This window comes from Terrapene carolina, unplaced genomic scaffold (assembly GCF_002925995.2).
Source record: "Terrapene carolina triunguis isolate 2854851 unplaced genomic scaffold, T_m_triunguis-2.0 Scaffold23, whole genome shotgun sequence".
Lineage (NCBI taxonomy): Eukaryota > Metazoa > Chordata > Testudines > Emydidae > Terrapene > Terrapene triunguis.
The window spans coordinates 1,236,983-1,255,265 of record NW_020664374.1 but is presented as its reverse complement, the minus strand read 5'-3'; the positions used below and the strand labels follow the sequence as shown (position 1 = coordinate 1,255,265).

The 18,283-nt window shown below is 42.9% G+C and overlaps 1 protein-coding gene across 1 annotated transcript in view; it reads right to left on the bottom strand.

The window, feature by feature from the left end:
• Positions 1-2,093: 2,093 nt before the first annotated feature.
• LOC113406131 (gamma-aminobutyric acid receptor subunit alpha-5) overlaps positions 2,094-18,283 on the bottom strand; it is an 88,283-nt gene continuing 72,093 nt past the window's right edge. Inside the window, exons 6-9 of the mRNA XM_026648996.1 lie at positions 17,580-17,723; positions 5,943-6,095; positions 4,111-4,322; positions 2,094-2,396 (exon numbers count right to left, since the gene is read on the bottom strand). Of these exons, the coding sequence (XP_026504781.1) occupies positions 2,094-2,396; positions 4,111-4,322; positions 5,943-6,095; positions 17,580-17,723 (812 nt within the window). The remainder of the gene's footprint in view (positions 2,397-4,110; positions 4,323-5,942; positions 6,096-17,579; positions 17,724-18,283) is intronic.

Sequence of the window (18,283 nt, the reverse complement as noted above, 5' to 3'; positions counted from 1 at the left end):
ACACTGAAAGGAACACAGAAGAGTAAGAATTGAGGGCACATGTCCCTTTCATTCCACCTTCCTCCTCCCCAGTGGTTGCAGCTATATGCTGAAAGAAACAGGGTACTCCTTATGTCGGGGATCCCTTAAATGCATGAAGTTTGCAGGAGCCAAGGGCCAGCCACTAAAACCATCCTATCTTTCCAGTTAAAACACTGCAGAGCAGAATATTGAACCCTGGTCTCCTGTGTCCCAGGCTACTAGCCTAGTCACTGGACCCTCTTCCTCTCTACTGTTTTTCTGATAACTTCCACTGTGTTCTTTGGCCCTGTTGGCTCTTGCTGGTTTTGAGAGAGCACAGTTCCTGTAGCTCCCCCAGGATCCTCCCTAAAGATGCGATCCTATAACACGGATGGTAGAGCAGCAAAACTTACTACACCTTTCGTTTATAATCTGCTGTTTCCCTTCAGGAGTTTCAGAGTGGTGAAATGGAGGAAAGGCAAGGAAGAAGCCAGAGAATTCCAGACACTTCTCCAACCCCTGGCCTGTTCATTACCTCTCTATGGAGTAGAAGCCTTAAAAAGGACTTGCCAAAAATTGGTAGGGAAAAGAGAAGCCTGCAGTGCAGATTGGGCACAGCCTCCCTAACACACACATTCAGAATGGACTCAGGGCCCGATTCTGCAAACATTGACACATTATGAATAACTGTATTTACATATTCAGTAGCTCTACTGGCATCAGTGAGAGTACTCGTATGCACACCATTACTTGTGTGTGTTTGCTGGATTAGGTCCTTAGCTGGCTTAAAGCTAAACATTCAGTATGACTAAGTTTTCCCAAAATGATAAGCTAGAAATGGAGGACATTTTGCAACCAAGTATTGAATGCATTTTTTTTATTTAAACATTAAGATTAAATTACAAAAGCTACTGGAGCAATGGAGCAGTCATGCCAAACGTCTAAAAAAAAGTTGAAAACTCAAATTACACTTTCTTATTCATGGTTGAAGCAAAACACACGGGCAGCAGCAAGGAGGTTATAGAAAAGTTTCAGACAAAGACCAAAATGCCCGTATTGTCTCTGAAAGACCTGGCTGTCATGAAGAGTAGCTTTCTTTCTCTGACACCCTTTTTTGTGTTGGGTGATTGTTTTCTTGTTATTGGGAATAAGAAATAATCATTATTTCAGAGGCATCTCTGTTCATACAACATCATCTTCTTCAATGGAAGATGTTGGCCAAACGCTGGTTATGTTACCCTAATGAAAGTATATATTAAGGACATTAATGTTTTATCTGCACAGTATGTTCTTAGTCTATTTTTAAAGATAATTTTGTGCAATGCATGCCTAATTTTTGCAATAAACAATGAGAATTACCAGAGAAAAATGTAGTTGGAGTGTGAAAAAGCTGACTTTCCCCCCCTAAGGATAAGATTCTACAACCTTTATTTACATAGAGTAGCACCTTTCTCCTCCGCAGTCCCACAAAAATCTGTGACCCAGATTCTCAGGTAGTGTAAATTAGCATAGTTCCATTCAGCACTAGGTACTATGTCCATGTCCACTGGTTGAGAATCTGGACTGATGGGATTATTTGTGGAATAAGGTGCTCCTTGGAGAGAGTAAGGGTGGTGAAATGTGACCCTACATGAGAATTATTACATTTACAACCTGCATTATTCATGGTACCCTATCAGATGACAATAATGGAACATTTCTGTAAAATATAGGTTACGCCTATGTATGTCTGATGTACATTAGACATATAAAAACTTCAGATCTGTAATACACTTGAACAGTTAAAAATATAACTTATTTTATTTATAAACTATCAATGTAAGATACTGTGCAGCATAGAAGCCATGTTCTATGACTTCTCTTGTGTTCTTCTAAAAAGATCTGTGGCTGTAATTATTAATGTCACTGTCTCTGAAACATCTGCTGTTACATGTAGAAACAATCAAGGCAATATTATTTGTACATATTATTAAACATGCAAAAACTTCCTGAAGAATATTGCTCAAGTATAGAAAGTTTTCTGGCCTTCATATTCTCCGTGGTAGCATTTGCTTTATTAATATGGCTCACGTGTGGTTTTGGAGTCCTTCAGTTTATTTTGGAGAAGTAGCATCTTTAATAACAGGTTCCCTATTCAAATATGTGGCCCAATAGACTAAATTAAAAGTTCCAAACAATACTGGAAAAACTATTCGGGACATTTTGTCAATCTTACTGATGCTGTTATAAGTCTTTTTGCTTTCAGCAGGCTTTTCTTCTGCAGATTTCACTGCAACAGTTGCAGCGCTTGAGATGACTGATGGGGCTGAGTCCTTTGGTACGTTTGGTGTGGGGGCTGTCCTTCCAGCACTGTAAGCATTAATTGATTTGTTTCCTAGTAATTGACGCTCTTTTCTCTGTAATATAAATAAGGAAATACCATTTGGCGTAGAAGGCAGGTGAAAACATGTTCTCAGGGATTAAACAAAAATATCAGTTTAGTACTCAATCATGCAAACTGAACAGGAGTACTTGTGGCACCTTAGAGACTAACAAATTTATTAGAGCATAAGCTTTCGTGGGCTACAACCCACTTCTTCGGATGCATATTCACTGAAAATGCAATTTCAAGTGGGTTGTAGCCCACGAAAGCTTATGCTCTAATAAATTTGTTAGTCTCTAAGGTGCCACAAGTACTCCTGTTCTTTTTGCGGATACAGACTAACACGGCTGCTACTCTGAAACCAATCATGCAAACTGTTCACTAGTTGTTCTCATTTCAAATCCCAACAAACTATTTATGTCCTGATCTTGCCGCCCTTACTCAAACAAAACTTCCACTGACATCAGTGAACGCTGAACAAGGCCCTCAAGACTGGGTCTCAGATTAGCATGTAAATTAGCAGAATCCTTTATCGATGTGATCCTCGCCTTGGGTCAGTGCTTAATTTGTGCCGGGCTTGCCGGGGCTCAGCCCCGGCACCTCTGTGCTTGCTGCATCAGTCACGAAAGTAGCTTTTGTCTTGGTATTTAGCTATTTCACAGGGGATTGATATAAGGTATATTGCCTGCAAATATTATTTTTCTTTATGGGATCATTTGATAAAGCACATTAGAATAGCCCTTATTACTGACAATAGTCACCAAAGTGCCCAGTAAAGTCCTGATGCTGAAAATACTTATACATGTAACTTTCACATGGGAGTAGTTTCAATGAAGTTGACAGGATTACTCCTGTGAATAAAGTTATGCTTGTAAGCATTAAATAGTCGAAGTATTTGCACACAGGGCCTACATTTGTAATAACTCTGGATATATTGCAGTTGAAATGTTCATGCTTTCATATTGTATTTTTGTTTGTATTGCATTTATGGCGATTGTTGTGGGATCCTGATTTACTGAACTCAATGCGAGCTTTCCCACTGATTCAATAACAGCAGGAATGGACTGTCTATATTAATTTTATGCTACATGTTTGTTTAAATTCTTAATTTCAGTGAAGAAAATCCATAGTAATTAGAGCTATAATTGATCTTTTGTTTTGGCATCGGGATTGAAGGAAAAAAATGGTTTCAGATTGATGCAAAAAAAAATTAGATGCTATCAGTGAAATGAAAAAAGTTTTGGGTTCTTTTTAACCTTTTAAAAAAATTTAAGCACATTTTGAAATGGAACATAGTTTTGAAATGAAAAATCAACATGCTTGTTTTGAAGACACTGAAACAAAGTATTTTGATTTTTTTCAACTGAAACTATTTGCCAAATTCAGAATGAATTTGTGAACAGTTTTGGTCAACTTGAAATTGCATTTTCAGTGAATAAAATATTTGTCCCAAAAGTTTTACCCAGCTCTAGTTGTAACATACATTTAACTCTCTCGCAGTCATACTTCCAAACACAGATCAGTTCATATGCATGGTAGAGACAAATATTTCCTATTCTATCTGACAGCATTAAAAAAAAAAAAAATCAGCATGCCCTGCAAGTTATCACCTGAAGGTCAGTGACAGTGTGACATGAGTGAATTAAATACATTTTTATGGAGCAGTTGCAAATTGTACATTCAGTTATTTGTGCTGTGCAAGGTAACTGAATCTTATTCTAGTAATTCAAAAAGTGTAAATTAAGAACCTTGATTTTTGCAGCTTCCAAAGCTTTTTTGCCATCCCATGCCCAGCTTCTCTTTGTAAAATAGTTGACTGTTGCAAATTCAATCAGCGCAGAAAATACAAAGGCGTAACACACAGCTATAAACCAGTCCATTGCAGTCGCATAGGCCACTTTTGGCAAGGAGTTGCGGGCACTGATACTTAAGGTGGTCATGGTAAGGACTGTAGTTACTCCTTTAAAAAGAAAAAAAAGTTAAGTTTAGGATTCTGCACGAGACTTGGAATGTTTTGTGACTTAGGCCCTGATGCCTAAGCAGCCGCAAGGAAATAACTGTTTGTATAGCATTTTAGAAGTCCATGGTACTTTGGTCAACAATAGAAAAACAAGGTCCCTGCCTTGAGGAGCTTATTTCTGACTTCTGGGGCACCCAGCTCATCTTTAATTTCTACATATTGAAAGAACATTTTAAAAATTGTATGCATAAAGATTAGTGGTGTAAACCAGAATCTTACTTATTTTATTCATTCACGTTGATGTGTGGTACGTTTATAGCAGCCCTCATTTATAAAGAAGTACATTACAAATTCTCCTATCCATGTACTGAGGAATTAATGTAATCTTCGGACTTTCTAATACTTGCAGGGATATGTTTGTGGAAAGATACATGTAAATCCTATAATCTTTTTCCTTCTGGATTTCAGCCAATATAGAGCATGAACTTTGTAGAACAACCTAACAATGCAGATTATCACAGGTAATAAAAAGAAACTTGGAAGTCACTTTATTAGGATCTGAATAACTAAACTAATTATCAGTAACTGCAGTAATAAGGCAAGATTTCAATATTTGGAGATAAAAAAAACAACATAAATTATTTTCAATAATTCATTTCCAACCATTGTAGGTATCTCATCCTGCTGCCACTGAAATTAGTAACAAAATTGTTACTGATTCCACTCAAAGGAGTAAATTCTACTGTCAGTTACACCTCTGTAAATCCAAAAATTCCACTGATATCACTGGATTTAAAAAGGTGTAACAGAGTGGAATTAGGTCCCCAATCCTTTGGCATCATGGTAGGTAGTCTCTGTGGTGTCCTGGCCCACCTCATACCACTGATTTTAAAGCAAAATGCCTGACTGATGTCAGTGGAGAGTTCTGTATAAAAATCAATAGCAAGTTTTGGCTCCCTGTTCCTAGTGGGAAAACTCTTTTGTACAAAACTGATTTTTGCACTCCTCCCTTTCCCAGCCACTGTGTTTTCATATTGCATCAGTCTTGGGTGTTTACTTCCTGCTTACAAGAAATCTTCTAGTGATAATTCAAGTTGTTTAGAGATCCCAAAAGGATTTTACCTATTATACATTCTGTAATATGGATACAGTTTGTAAATGAGTAATTATATTAATTTGTATTGATGATAATAATACCCCTATTATCATCAGTACAAATTAATTGGCACTAATTAACCTCTTTTATGATTCATCTAGATCAGCACCTGGAAACACAGACACACTAAAACTTTTGAAGCGAAATCAGCATTTTCATTGTTGTGTTTAGGGTATGTATTAACCCCTCCCCCATTACAATAAAAACACACAGATTTGATTTCTTCTTCCCTCTTCCCACACCAACCCTCATTTAATTCTTGTGTAATTTTCATCAGAACTAAGTCAAAGGACTTGGAAATATGGTAGGAAGAGAGCCTATGGTTTAAACTGGTTCAGAAGTAGGGGGAACAGAATCACCTGGACTAGAAATAAGTCATAGTAAACTATTATTTCCTTACACAAAGTCACCCCTTTGAGTAAGACAATCCTTTCATAACCACCACAAAGGAGTGAAATACTCACCGAAGACAGTTCTAGCAGGAACAGACTCTCTGTTTAGCCAAAAGGACACTTGTGATAAGATCACGGTCATAACACATGGAAGGTACGTCTGGATGACAAAATAACCAATCTTTCTTTTCAGGTGAAAATGTGCTGTCATAATAGTGTATTCACCTAGAAGGAGAAAAATGCAGTGGTGGGAAAAAGTCAGACCATGCCTGAAACTGATGGATCCTGCTGATTTCTGTGCCCAAGTCCTCAAATTCTGTCACTGACTGAGAGAACACACTCAGCCATTTCCACTGCACCAGAAATGTCTGGTCTTCTATGCAGCCTAGCTCTGCAAGGCTGGAAAAACCGGGATCCAGAACATACATCCTGCTGATGTTTGTACCCATGCCTCCAGAATGCCACTGCATAATTATACAACACAATGAACTGCTCCTACTGCATTAAAAAGTTCCAGAACCTGGCATGTTCTAATGCCACAAGGCTTCAGAAATTTGGATAGGTGACATGAATTCTGTTAGATCCGGCCAATTTTTGAGTCCTGGGCCCCAAATTCCACCACCAAAATAAAGAGTAAATCCAACTGGTCTTAGTGCATCAAAAAGGTACAGAACCAGCACATTCCAGCAGTACAATGCTGCAAAAAACAAGATCTGGTACTAGGATCCAACCTGATCCTGATAATTTTTGCAGCCAAACCTCCAGATTTCTACTAAGGAAACATGACCAGACCCTCCTACTGCACTGAACATGTCTAAACTATGGCATGTTCCAGTGATGCAGCATTGCAAAAACCTGGATCTAGAATATGACATTCCACCCCACTATCACAGAATACTTTCCACCACTCCTAGAGCACCACATAATTTGGCATGCTCTAGCACCAGAGCACTGCAAAATCCTAGATCTCAGACATAGATTATGATGGAAAGTTTGAGCTGCATTATAACAGTTTGTCAGTAGGCTGTGGTGTGTGAAGACTACTGCAGCCTATCTTTATCTAGCACTGAAGACAGTCTACATTCTTTTTGACAATAAAGCTGTTGCTAGTATCTATTTTGCCTCTATCTCTGCCTGACTAATCTGACATGGTTTCTGAAGAAAAACAATATAAACGGCAGAATTTTGTCAAAGTGCCTAAATTTCATGCTCCACAGAGCTTCAGCTTTGATGGAGCAGACTGGACTGACTGGAAGGATCGATTTACGGGTTTTGCATTTCAACTAAACTCCAGGAGGAGAAGGGCCTGGTCCAGTTGTGTTCCTTAGTCTATGCTATGGGCAGGGAAGCTGAACCCATCTTTAAATCCTTTGCCTTTGGAGAGGAGAGCCACGCTGTAGTGCTGGCTGTGTTTGATGAGCAGTTTACACCTCCATGTAATGTGGCTGATGAGTGAGCCCGTTTCTACCAGCATGTCCAAAAACCTGGGGAGTCTGTGGAATCGTTTATAAGAGGCTTGTATGACATGGCAGAATACTGATATTGAAGACAAAATGGAAGAGCACATCAGAGACAGAGTACCGATTGGCATTTTAGACAAGGGACTGCCAGAGAAACTGCAAATGAGGGAAGATTTAAACCTTCACACAGCAGTAGAAATAGCAAGACAATTGGAGAGTATTAAAAATCCAAACAGAGGCCAGGGCCACCAGAAAGAAACCTAGAGGAAGTGACTTACAAATAGAATCACAATAGGAGATATAGCACAGCTGCAAAAAGCAATTGTAATCAATCCTGAAAGGCAACGTGGGGTGAGCCCTAGGCAAAATATAAACACTTTTCAGACTAGATGCACAAAATGTGGGAAAGATGACAATACAAGAGGTGATTGTTTAAATAAAGGAGAGAAATGCTGTAAATGCACAAAAACTGGCAATTTCATTTGGCCAGAGAGAGAGAGCTAAACTGACTCCATTTGTTACACCATTTGGGACATTTTGCTTTCAAAGATTCCATTTCAGGAGTACCAATGTTCCTGAAAATTTCCCAAGAAAGATGGCAGAGCTATTAGAGAACATAAATGGGGTAGTCCTTTTTAGGGACAACACATCAGTGGAAGAACATAACAAAATCTTCAGTGAAGTCCTGACCTAAACCAGTGAGTACTGATTCAACCTAAATAAAGAAAAGTGTGTTTTCCAATGTGAATTTTTGGAACAGATGGAATTAGTCCTATCCCCAAGAAAGTAAAAGTAATTAGAGAACTGAATGCACCAACAAATGTACCAGAACTGAGACACATACTGGAGATGGTAAACTATCGTGGTTGATAGTTGCAAGACTTTTCTACAGTGACAAAACCACTGAATGAACAACTAAGGTCCAATACTTCCTGACTACGGGGCCCAAATCAGGAGACTGCCTTCAAAAGGGCAAAGAAATTATCTTTAGAACTGGGGTAGTTAAATTCTACCATGGTCAGTGCAGATATCAGTAACTCTGGCCTTGGTGGTGCGTTATTGCATCTACATGGATCTGAATGGAAACCATTTGCATTCTGCCCTCATACACTTACAGAAGAAGAAAAATGATATGCATAGATTGAAAAGGGGTTCCTGGCAAGTGAATGTGCATGTGAGAACTTTTACAGATACATGTGTGCGAAGAGACTCAAATAACAACACCTATACCAGACAGACCCTGGAAAAGGCTAACACCAGATTTGTGCGAATTTAGAGGACATCATTACCTAGTTGTAGTGGATTGTTTTTCTAGATATATTGAAATAATATATTTGAAAGATACAACAAGTTGTAGTGTTATTGAGAAATTAAAAAGCACATTCACCAATTTTGATATTCCACAACAACTAGTGACAGACAACACACCACAATTCACCACAACTGAACTTCAGTCATTCTAAACCAAATGTGGTTTTGAACAGATCGCTAGCAGCCCACATTACCCACAAGCAAATGGAGAGTCTGAGAGGGCTGTACAGTCATCCAAGAAAATATTGAAGCAGGAAGATCCATTCCTTGCTCTACTGAGCAACAAGTCACTACTGTTAGCAGCTACTGACTACAGCCCTACTGACTACAGCTCCTGATGGGAAGGCAACTCAGGACTGTTCCAATCCTGGAAAACAATCTAGCCCCAGCATGGCCAGACCTGAAAAAAAGTAGCCAAATCAGATCAACAAACAAAAAGAGCATATGAACACTTTTATAACTGATGTCACTCAGAAAATTGCCTGTTTGTGTCAAAGTGGATAGAGGAGAAGGATGGAGAACTCCAGCTGTTGTAAAGGAAACGAATACCTCACCCTGATTATACACTATTGAGACAGACCATGGAGAGTTCAACAGAAATCGTCAACATCTTCAGTTTGTTCCAGAGACCGAACAATCCACTGAGCAAACTCTACAAAGTGCAGGTGCGGAACTAGAAGAAAAAGATTCACCTATTCCAAACCTGCCAGAGACAGCCCTTGCAAATACAAGTCAGCCTAAATAAAATAAATAAAAATATTTGGGGGGAGGGATAGCTCAGTGGTTTGAGCATTGGTCTGCTAAACCTAGGATTGTGAGTTCAATCCTTGAGGGGGCCACTTAGGGATCTGGGGCAAAATCAGTACTTAGTCCTGCTAGTGAAGGCAGGGGGCTGGACTTGACTTGACTTGATGACCTTTCAGGGTCCCTTCCAGCTCTAGGAGATAGGATATCTCCATTAATTTATTTTATTTTTTTGAGAGATGATGGAAAGTTTAAACTGTGTTACAATGTTTAGTCACTAGGTGGCACTGTGTGAAGACTATAGCTGCATGTCTTTACTAAGTGTTGGAGCCAGTCTTTTTTAAAACTAATTAATTTATTCTTTATTTTACCAGTGAAGTTGTTACTGGTGTCTATTTTGCCTCTGTGTGACAATCCTGACATAGACCAAGCTGGATCTTTCTCATTTTGGCGCACAAGACTCCAAATTCCATCATCTACACAGAGAACACATCCAGCTGCTCTGACTGCACCAATACATTCCAGATCTCTTTGCATCCATCCCTATGCCATCCTTGAGACCTATCAGATCCTGCTGATGTTTGGACTCAAGCCCCCAAAATGCACTGCCAAAACAGACAGTCCATAGCTTCTCTCCTAATATGCCAGACAAATCTAGAACCTGACCAGTTCTGGCACAAGGCTGCTGCAAAATCCTGTATATGGCACCTGGATCCTACTGGATCCAGGCAATTTTGGGCCTCCCAAAGCACAAATCCCTCTACCGAAATATAGAACATTGTTGACCTCCTACGCCATCAGAAAAACCAAGATCCTGACACACTCTGGTGTGTAATTTGCACACACACATCCTACAATTCGATCCAGCTAATATTTGCTCCACACTTACAATTTTACCCTCTAAATAGAGAACAAGTATAGCCACTCTTATTCTGATATAGATTGGTGTAATCATGTGATAAAACTGCTGAATTCTGCCAGATCCTGGCATTTTTGGCCACGACCCCAAAATGTATTTTCTTCAGAGACAAGTGCAGCATAGACCTTTACCACTTGAGCTAAAGGACTAACTAACTACAAATACAATATTTAGTAACATGCAATGATCGTTGTCCTCTGCAGACCAGCCTCTAAAGGAGGATGTGTAACACAGCTAGGTTACATGTGCATGTATGGTCATATTTTACAGACAGCACAGCTGAGTAGTTAGATTTGGCAGATTATTTGTGAGAGACAGTGTGGTTAATTGGCTATGGCTTTGCTAGTATAGCTATACTGGTATGCTATGCTGCCAAAATGCTCTTAGTGTGGATACAGCTTATATCAGCAAAACTGTGCTTTGCACCAGTATAATTTATTCCAGCCCCTCTGTGCAAAATAAGCTGTACCAGCAAAAGGACAGTTTTGCTGATACAACTGCATATACGCAAGGGACTTCTGCCAGCACAGCTATGTAAGTCAGGGCTCAAACCTCTTCACACACCCGACCAACAGAATGACACTGGCAAAGCTGTGTAGTGTAGACCAAGCCTGAGATGTGGACCTGCCATATCAGGACTCTGGGATCTAACCCCAGTTTGGGTAAGCTCTCAGTGGGGTATGAGGCTGTGGGGGCACAATAGTTCCGGCTATCTGTGACTGCTGATACCACTCTGAGGTGTAAAGGCTCTGAGGTGTAAAGGCTGCCTCTGTCTCTAATGGGCCCCGTGAGGAAGTGGTTATAGTAACTGGAAGAGGCCAGCGGAGTCTGGAGGAAAAGAGCAGTGGGGAAACTGCCACACTGCTGCCCCTAGTGTAGAAAGACTCTCCCCCTTGTGGGGGCAGGAGAAGAGCGGTGCAATTTAAGACTGCCTGGCTTCTCTTCATGCAGCTGCCCATCTAGTGCTGTTTTCTGCTCCTAGAAACTCTCTCTAAGACTACTGTGCTGTACAGTGGGGGAGGGATAGCTCAGTGGTTTGAGCATTGGCCTGCTAACCCCAGGGTTGTGAGTTCAATCCTTGAGGGGGCCATCTGGGGCAAAATCAGTACTTGGTCTGGATAGTGAAGACAGGGGGCTGGACTTGATGACCTTTCAAGGTCCCTTCCAGTTCTAGGAGATAGGATATCTCCATTAATTTGTTTATTTATTTATTTACTCTACACGTGGCAACCCTTTAAAGCCACCCAGTAACTGAAACTGATGCTGAATGTGGTGACTTGCCTGGTAAGCAGAGTAGCTCTCTTTGAGCACATACAATCAGTGCTCCCTGATCTGCACTGGTTGCTTATGGCTTCCCAGATAAGTTTAAGGTCTTGACTTTGACCTATAAACCCCTAAGAAGCTCAGGACCCATCTACCTGAAAGAGTGCCTCAATCCTTGTGCCCAGGGAAGGCCTCTCTTCTGGCTTCTCACTTTCTTGTGAAAAGGATCCTGGAAGAATGCTGGGGAAAGGGGCTGGGAGAAGGTCTGCTGTAAAATCAGGTAGCATATCCCTATAACTGGATAATTTCCTATACACATTGGTTTGTGATAATCCCATACCTGGTATGCAGGATTTTTTTGGTGCTCTACACCGGCTGCATGTGCTCTCTATTTAGCAGGATTAGTTTGTGTACGAGGCCACAGATGGGCTGGATCCAGCAGGTGTCTGCATACCAGCTACATGTTTTTTGAGCTGCTACTGCACTGGGATGTATTGGAGCCTGGATTTTCCTGGTCAACTAAGAGCAGTCAAATAGAGTTGTCTATTTTGACAGTACGGCTTGAGGAAGGGGAAAAGGGGAGACAAAAACTGGTAGGAAGCAGCAGGCTGGATAATTGTGTTTACAGTGCTATTCAGCCAGGGCCGGCTCTGGCTTTTTTGCCGCCCGAGGCAAAAAAGCCTCCCGCCACCCCCCCAGCGGGGAGCGCGGCAGGGGAGGGTGGCGAGCCCGCCGTGGCTCCGCTCTCCCCGGCGGCCGGAGTGCCAGGGGGAGGGCGGCCCCGCTCTTCCTGGCTGGCCGGAGCGCCAGGGGGAGGGCGGCAAGCCCGGCCGCGGCTCCGCTCTCCCCGGCGGCCGGAGCGCCGGGGGAGGGCGGCGAGCCCGGCCGCGGCCCCGCTCTCCCTGGGTGAGCGCCGCCCCCCTCCAGGTGCCGCCCCAAGCACATGCTTGGAGGGCTGGTGCCTGGAGCCGGCCCTGTATTCAGCAAGAATGCACAGAAGTCTGCTCTTTTTTTAAAAAAAATTACAAATTACAAAACCCAAAGTACTTGTTTTCATTTGTAAGGCCAGTCGTGGCTGATTTACATCCTACCTGTCATTTCTTACATAGTATTGAGACTTTGGCCCCCCCATGTCCACTCCACCAAAGATGCCAGCTTTGCCCATTGTTCAGTTTTCCAGTAAGTACCTCTGCACTTTCCCCCATGCTGCCTGTAAAGGTGTGGGTTATCCCCACATTCCCCCTTGTGGTCCAGTGTGGCACTGCAAGTATGCCCCACCTTCATTTCCCCAGATTGGGGTGGCAGTAGGTTCACATTACCAGTTTGAGGGGATTGGGGCGGGGTGGGGGGCAGCTGCTGGCTCCAGCCTGTCTCTTAAAGAGAGAGTACACTCTTTCACACTGCTCTTACACATGGAGGAAGCTCCCGATGAAATCTGCATTTTCTCTCCAGCCACAATGCCTGCAAAAAACTCAACTTGGGGCGGGGGGAAGCTGGTGCTCTGTGACCACTACTTATTATGCTGACTGGTATTGTCTCATTACCTTGTGCTCATCTTAGCCATTTATTGTATCCACCTGTTGCCTCTAGCATTATACTTAGAGTGAAATTCTGGCCACACTGAAGTCAATGGCAAAACTCCCAGTGACTTCAGTAGGGCCAGGATTTCCCTCTTAGACTTAAGCTCTTTGGGACAGGAACTAATTTTTGTTACATGTTTGTACAGAACCTATCACAGTGGGATGCCATTCTCAACATCAACAATCAAAAGAAAGAATTAATAATAAAGAAGAAATGGAGCTGCTGCATTTCTTCTGTACTTAGGTGGTAGAATTTTTGGCCTTAGAATGAAAGCTGAGCTGATATAGCTGGATCCGAGTGCTGGCTATGTGATTTTGTGCTGCAACTGTGCCAAGTTGCAGAGGGTCTACATCAATGGTTCCCAAACGTTTTAGTAAGGCATCCAAACAACTGCATTTTGTCTTTTTTTTTATGACCCATCCAGGATCCAAATTTCGGGATGGGGGGGAGAAATAATAGGCCAGTGTCCTCCTCCACTGCCACCTCCTCACCCTGCCGAAGGGCTACTGACCATCCTCAGCAGCATTCTCTACCCCGGCACCACAACCCTACTCCCGGAGAGGTGCAGAGGGAATGCCCCAAGGTGTCGAGGGCTGGTATTTGAAGAGTTTTCCCTGCACTCACCCCACAGTGATGACTCCTTTCTTGCAGGGCTGGGCCTAACTCCCTGCTCTGGGAGTTGCAACCTGGCACACGAGTTCACAGCATCTCTCTGTCATGATGGAAGGGCGGCCGGGACATATTTGAGTGAGTGGCATTGCAACCTGCCCATTTGGTGTCAGTGCCACTCGGGTTTGACCTATGCCATCCCTTGCAGCACCGTTCAGGTATGGCCTGACTGCTCTTCTGTCATGACAGAGGAGCAACCTGGCCAAACTTGAGTGGCACTGTGACCCCATGTACCAGGTCACAACACCCAAAGAGGGGTTGCTGGGCCCAGTCCCGTGGGACAGAAGCCACTTGTGCAGCATAAGTGCTGGGCAGGCTAACTCTCCAATCCCCCCAGGCCTCTCCTCCACACCGATCCCATGACCCATTTACCTCCTTTCCACGACACAGCCCATCCTTTAGGAAACATTGGCTTAGATTTTTTGATGGATTAGAAGTTGCTACATTTAAAAAAAAATTTATTTAGACAATAGAATTTTGGAGAAAGAATATGGCTAAAAAATAGCAGGCTCCAGTAGAATCCAGACACCAGATATGTGTTTTTCATATGCTGTTAGGCTGGATACATCAAGGTCTGTTTTACCAGTGGTGGAATGGTGGCTACACTTGTAGGCTGAGGCCTGCGGTGAAAAAAAAAAAAAGGCAGGTTCTGGCAGAATTCAGGTATGTCAGATCTGTGTTATTGTGTCATTGTTGCACCAGACCACACTTGCCTCAGGATACACCAGGGTCTGTAATTTTTTGGTATAGGTGGAGCAGCTGGCTGTGTTCTGTATTTAGATATTGGAATTTGGGGCTTGAGTGCAAAAATTGGCACGATCCAGCAGGATCTATGTTTTGGGTCTGGGTTTTTGTAGTGCTGTGGCGCTGCAATGTGCAAAAATCCAAGATCTTTGGTGCAACAGAAGTGTCTGGACTTGTTCTCTCTTTATTTGTTCTGAATATCTTCTCTGTGTAGGCAGTGCAGGAATATTTTGATACATACAAGTGGCTGGATGTGTTCTTTATGTAGGAAGTGGAAGTATTGGGGCTCTGTACTGGTTTTTTGCAATACTGTTACATGGGGAATTTTTTCGTGGCAGCCGTATTCTCTACGTAGCCAGTAGAATTTGGGGGCTTGAGTGCCAAGATTAGCAGGATCAGGGTTTTTGCAGCATGCCAGTGCTAAAATGTGCCAGATTCCAAGATTTTTTGTGTGCACTCTAACTAGCCAAGTGTTTTTTTTCTTCAGGCAGAACTTGGGGAGCTGGGTGCAAAAATCAGTAGGATCCAGTAAGCCTGGTGGAGATCCAGATTTTACCTCTTTCTAAAAAGCATCTGCTTGAAGCATCAGCATAAAAGGTGTATAAAATTTTTATATACCCAAACATTTCCCCCCGTGCAATTGGAGGGGTTGTGTAGTTTGACATGTGGTCCAAAATATATCCAAAGGATCCAAACTGTTGGATTAGTGCAGTATTCTTCCTCCCCCTTCCCCCCCCCCCCCCCCCCCATTCAACAATTCTGTACAAAGGAGAAATGTCTTAAACATCCGATCACAAGTAACCCTGATTACCAGCCTACTGCGAGCTTGATGAAGTCCAGAAAATCCATCACTGACTGATGCTTTCCCTGTGTAAAATCGGATTTTTGTATTTTGCTAATCCCTAGTTACAATCTGTGTCCTGCTCTTTGTGATCCACCCTGCAATCAGAATCCAGCCTGCCCAGATGCAACCTGGGACATTAAAAAAATTCTTGACGTTGGAAAACCGTAATTTATTAGCCTCAATCTTAGGGAAGGGACGTGATTTCTGTGCACGAACTTTTTGATCCCTCCTAGGATTCTGCTGTTTCCTTAGGTTGAGGAGTGCAAGGTGCCTTCCACGGGAAAGCGGAGACGTGAAAGTGGCCCAGAACGGACACCCTGGAGCACCCACTGCCTGCTTTGGATTGTTTTCTTTCTCCCAGGATCAGGGCGAGTTTCTAGGAGATGCTCCCATACATCCTCTGGATCTTTTTCTTGGCAGTTTTGAAAGCAAGAGGGGAGCTGCCATTCATTGCAGAAAACAATGCAGCTATGATGGTGAACTGGTAAGGAAACATGTTTTTGTTCTTTAATGGGAGGCAGCTTGCTTTCCCCAGGGGGCTCTTTGCTATTAGGGTAACGACTGTGATTATTTCTACATGCATATCCTGGATGCTGATTCTTTTGGCTTATTTAGCAACTGTTTAATGGATATTGAAGGGGTTGGGAATGATTAGAACTTGCAGGGAAGTGGATCATAACTTTGCTTTGTGGTTGCCTTGTACTATGCAGAGCAAGGTTGTCCTTGCTTTGGGATTGTTTGAGGAGTAAACAGCAAGCCCAGCTGGGCTCAGAGTGGGTCCCACCTTCCACAGAGCTGTTTGTTTGTTTGTTTAATTTTGAATAGAGAGCTTTAAGCACCTTCATTCCTTAATCCTACCAACCTTTGTGATTGTGTGTGTGTGCGGGGGAGCGGGTTGTGCACATGATAAAGTGTCCTAAATATCCCTTCCAAGGATAGCCCAGGTTACCAATCTGGTTTACACCTCCTCCTCAGGGTCTCAAATTAGACCTCAGAGCCTGTCATTTTTAGCCAGTGATAGGGGGTGCCAGGTCCTCACAATAAATATGTCTCAGTGCTTTACTAGTGTTAATTTCTGCCAGAGCATTATTCAAATCTGCATTCTAAAAGCCCCCTGTGAATGAAGCCATGGGGGGAGGGGACGGCTTTGTTTAAAGACAGGATATTTTTGGTTCCAATCATAGGAGCCCTTAGACTCTACTTCATTAATTCTCTCAAGACAAGTATATTATATAACCTGTTAAAGCCTCTGTGCTGCGGAACCCATGTAACTGTCGGGGCTGGTCTGGCGTCACCCTCCCAGGTATCCCCCACCCCCATCAGAGCACAGGGCTGCCCTGACATGGAAGCCTTAAGCAGGAGGCGAGGGGGGGAAGGGGGGCCTCACGTGGGTGGCTGGGCTGGGATTAAAGCTTCTTTGCCTCTCTAATGCTGCCACATCTGGCGCCTCCACTTCCAGTTACGGAGGAAATGGGAATCCTTGGGGTTAGCACCTCCTCTCTGGCCACGTGGTACCCAGGACACGCTGCAAAGGCCGGCAACAGCTGCCACCTTCCCTCTTCCCCCCTCCCCCAAACGGTTTCATCAAGCAAATCACTATAAACCTAGGATTGGTACAGATCTAATGGGTGGCTAGTGTTTGCCTCCTGGAGCTGTTCCTCCAGCAGGGAAATAAGCCAGCAATAGTGCTGCGATTTCAGCAAATACAGCAGGACCTCAGAGTGAGGAACACTCTGGGAATTCATCGCTCTGAAATATGTGCTGTTTCTAACTGAACAAAACCTTATAGTTCTTTCAAAAGTTTACAAAAGTTTGCAGCTGAACATTGACCTAATACAGCTTTGAAACTTTAATCTGCAGAAGAAAAAGGTTGCTTTCCTTTATATTTTTAGTAGTTTATGTTTAACACAGTACTGTACTGCATTTCCTTTTTTAGTTTTTGGCCTCTACTACTGCCTGATGGTGTACTTCCGGTTCCAAATGAGGTGTGTGGTTGACTGGTTAGTTTGTTGCTCTGGTGTTCGTAACTCTGAGGTGTTACTGTACAGTTGCCAAGACTTGATATGCATTTCCCTAGTGCCCCCACCAAAGAGCCAGGAGCCTGTATACATCTCCTCACTACACCTCCTTTTCCTGTTAGCAACTGTGTGGTGGAAAGATGCATTCTACCACACCTGTACTGGTACTGATGTTTTCAGTTCCTACAGTCTGTCCCATCAGATGATACTGGTTAAGTCGTGAACCATCTTCTGCAACCACCACAGATGTAGCGGTGCTATTAGTCCAGACGTAGATCACTTCAGAATTGGGGTAAGCATCTGTTAATGGAAATAAAGATGACAGGTTAAAACAGAGATTAATTTCCTAGTGGACTCTTAGATTATATAGTTTTGGGAAGGGGAGGGGGAAGAAGAGAGGAGTGACAGCAGTTAAGAGAAACAAATAGATATGATATAACTATGTTCCCATATGTCCGGCTCACAAAGTATTAGGTCGAAGCCTTCTGACATAACAGATGTGTGGGATGGTTTGTAAAAGGCTGGAACAGTGGAGTTACAAATATAATCCTTTAGGGCCATTTGATTTGGGAGAGCTTTTGACTGGAAAAGTGAAATGTGCACGGAGTGTTGTGGGGGTGTGCTGGCTGGTATATATGCCTGGCTGGGGTTGGTGAGAGTGTGTGCACATTGGGGGGGGGGGGGGGGGAAAGGGGCGGGGGCTGATGTGTCTGTGGAGAGGGTTGAACTGTGTGTGCACATGTGTATTTGATATGAGTTCTCTCTACCTAATATTTTTTATCGGAAGGTCCTAGGAATCAAAGGCAGTGGCAGAGTTGCCAGCTCACATGACTTTATTGTGAGTCTCACAATATTTAGCA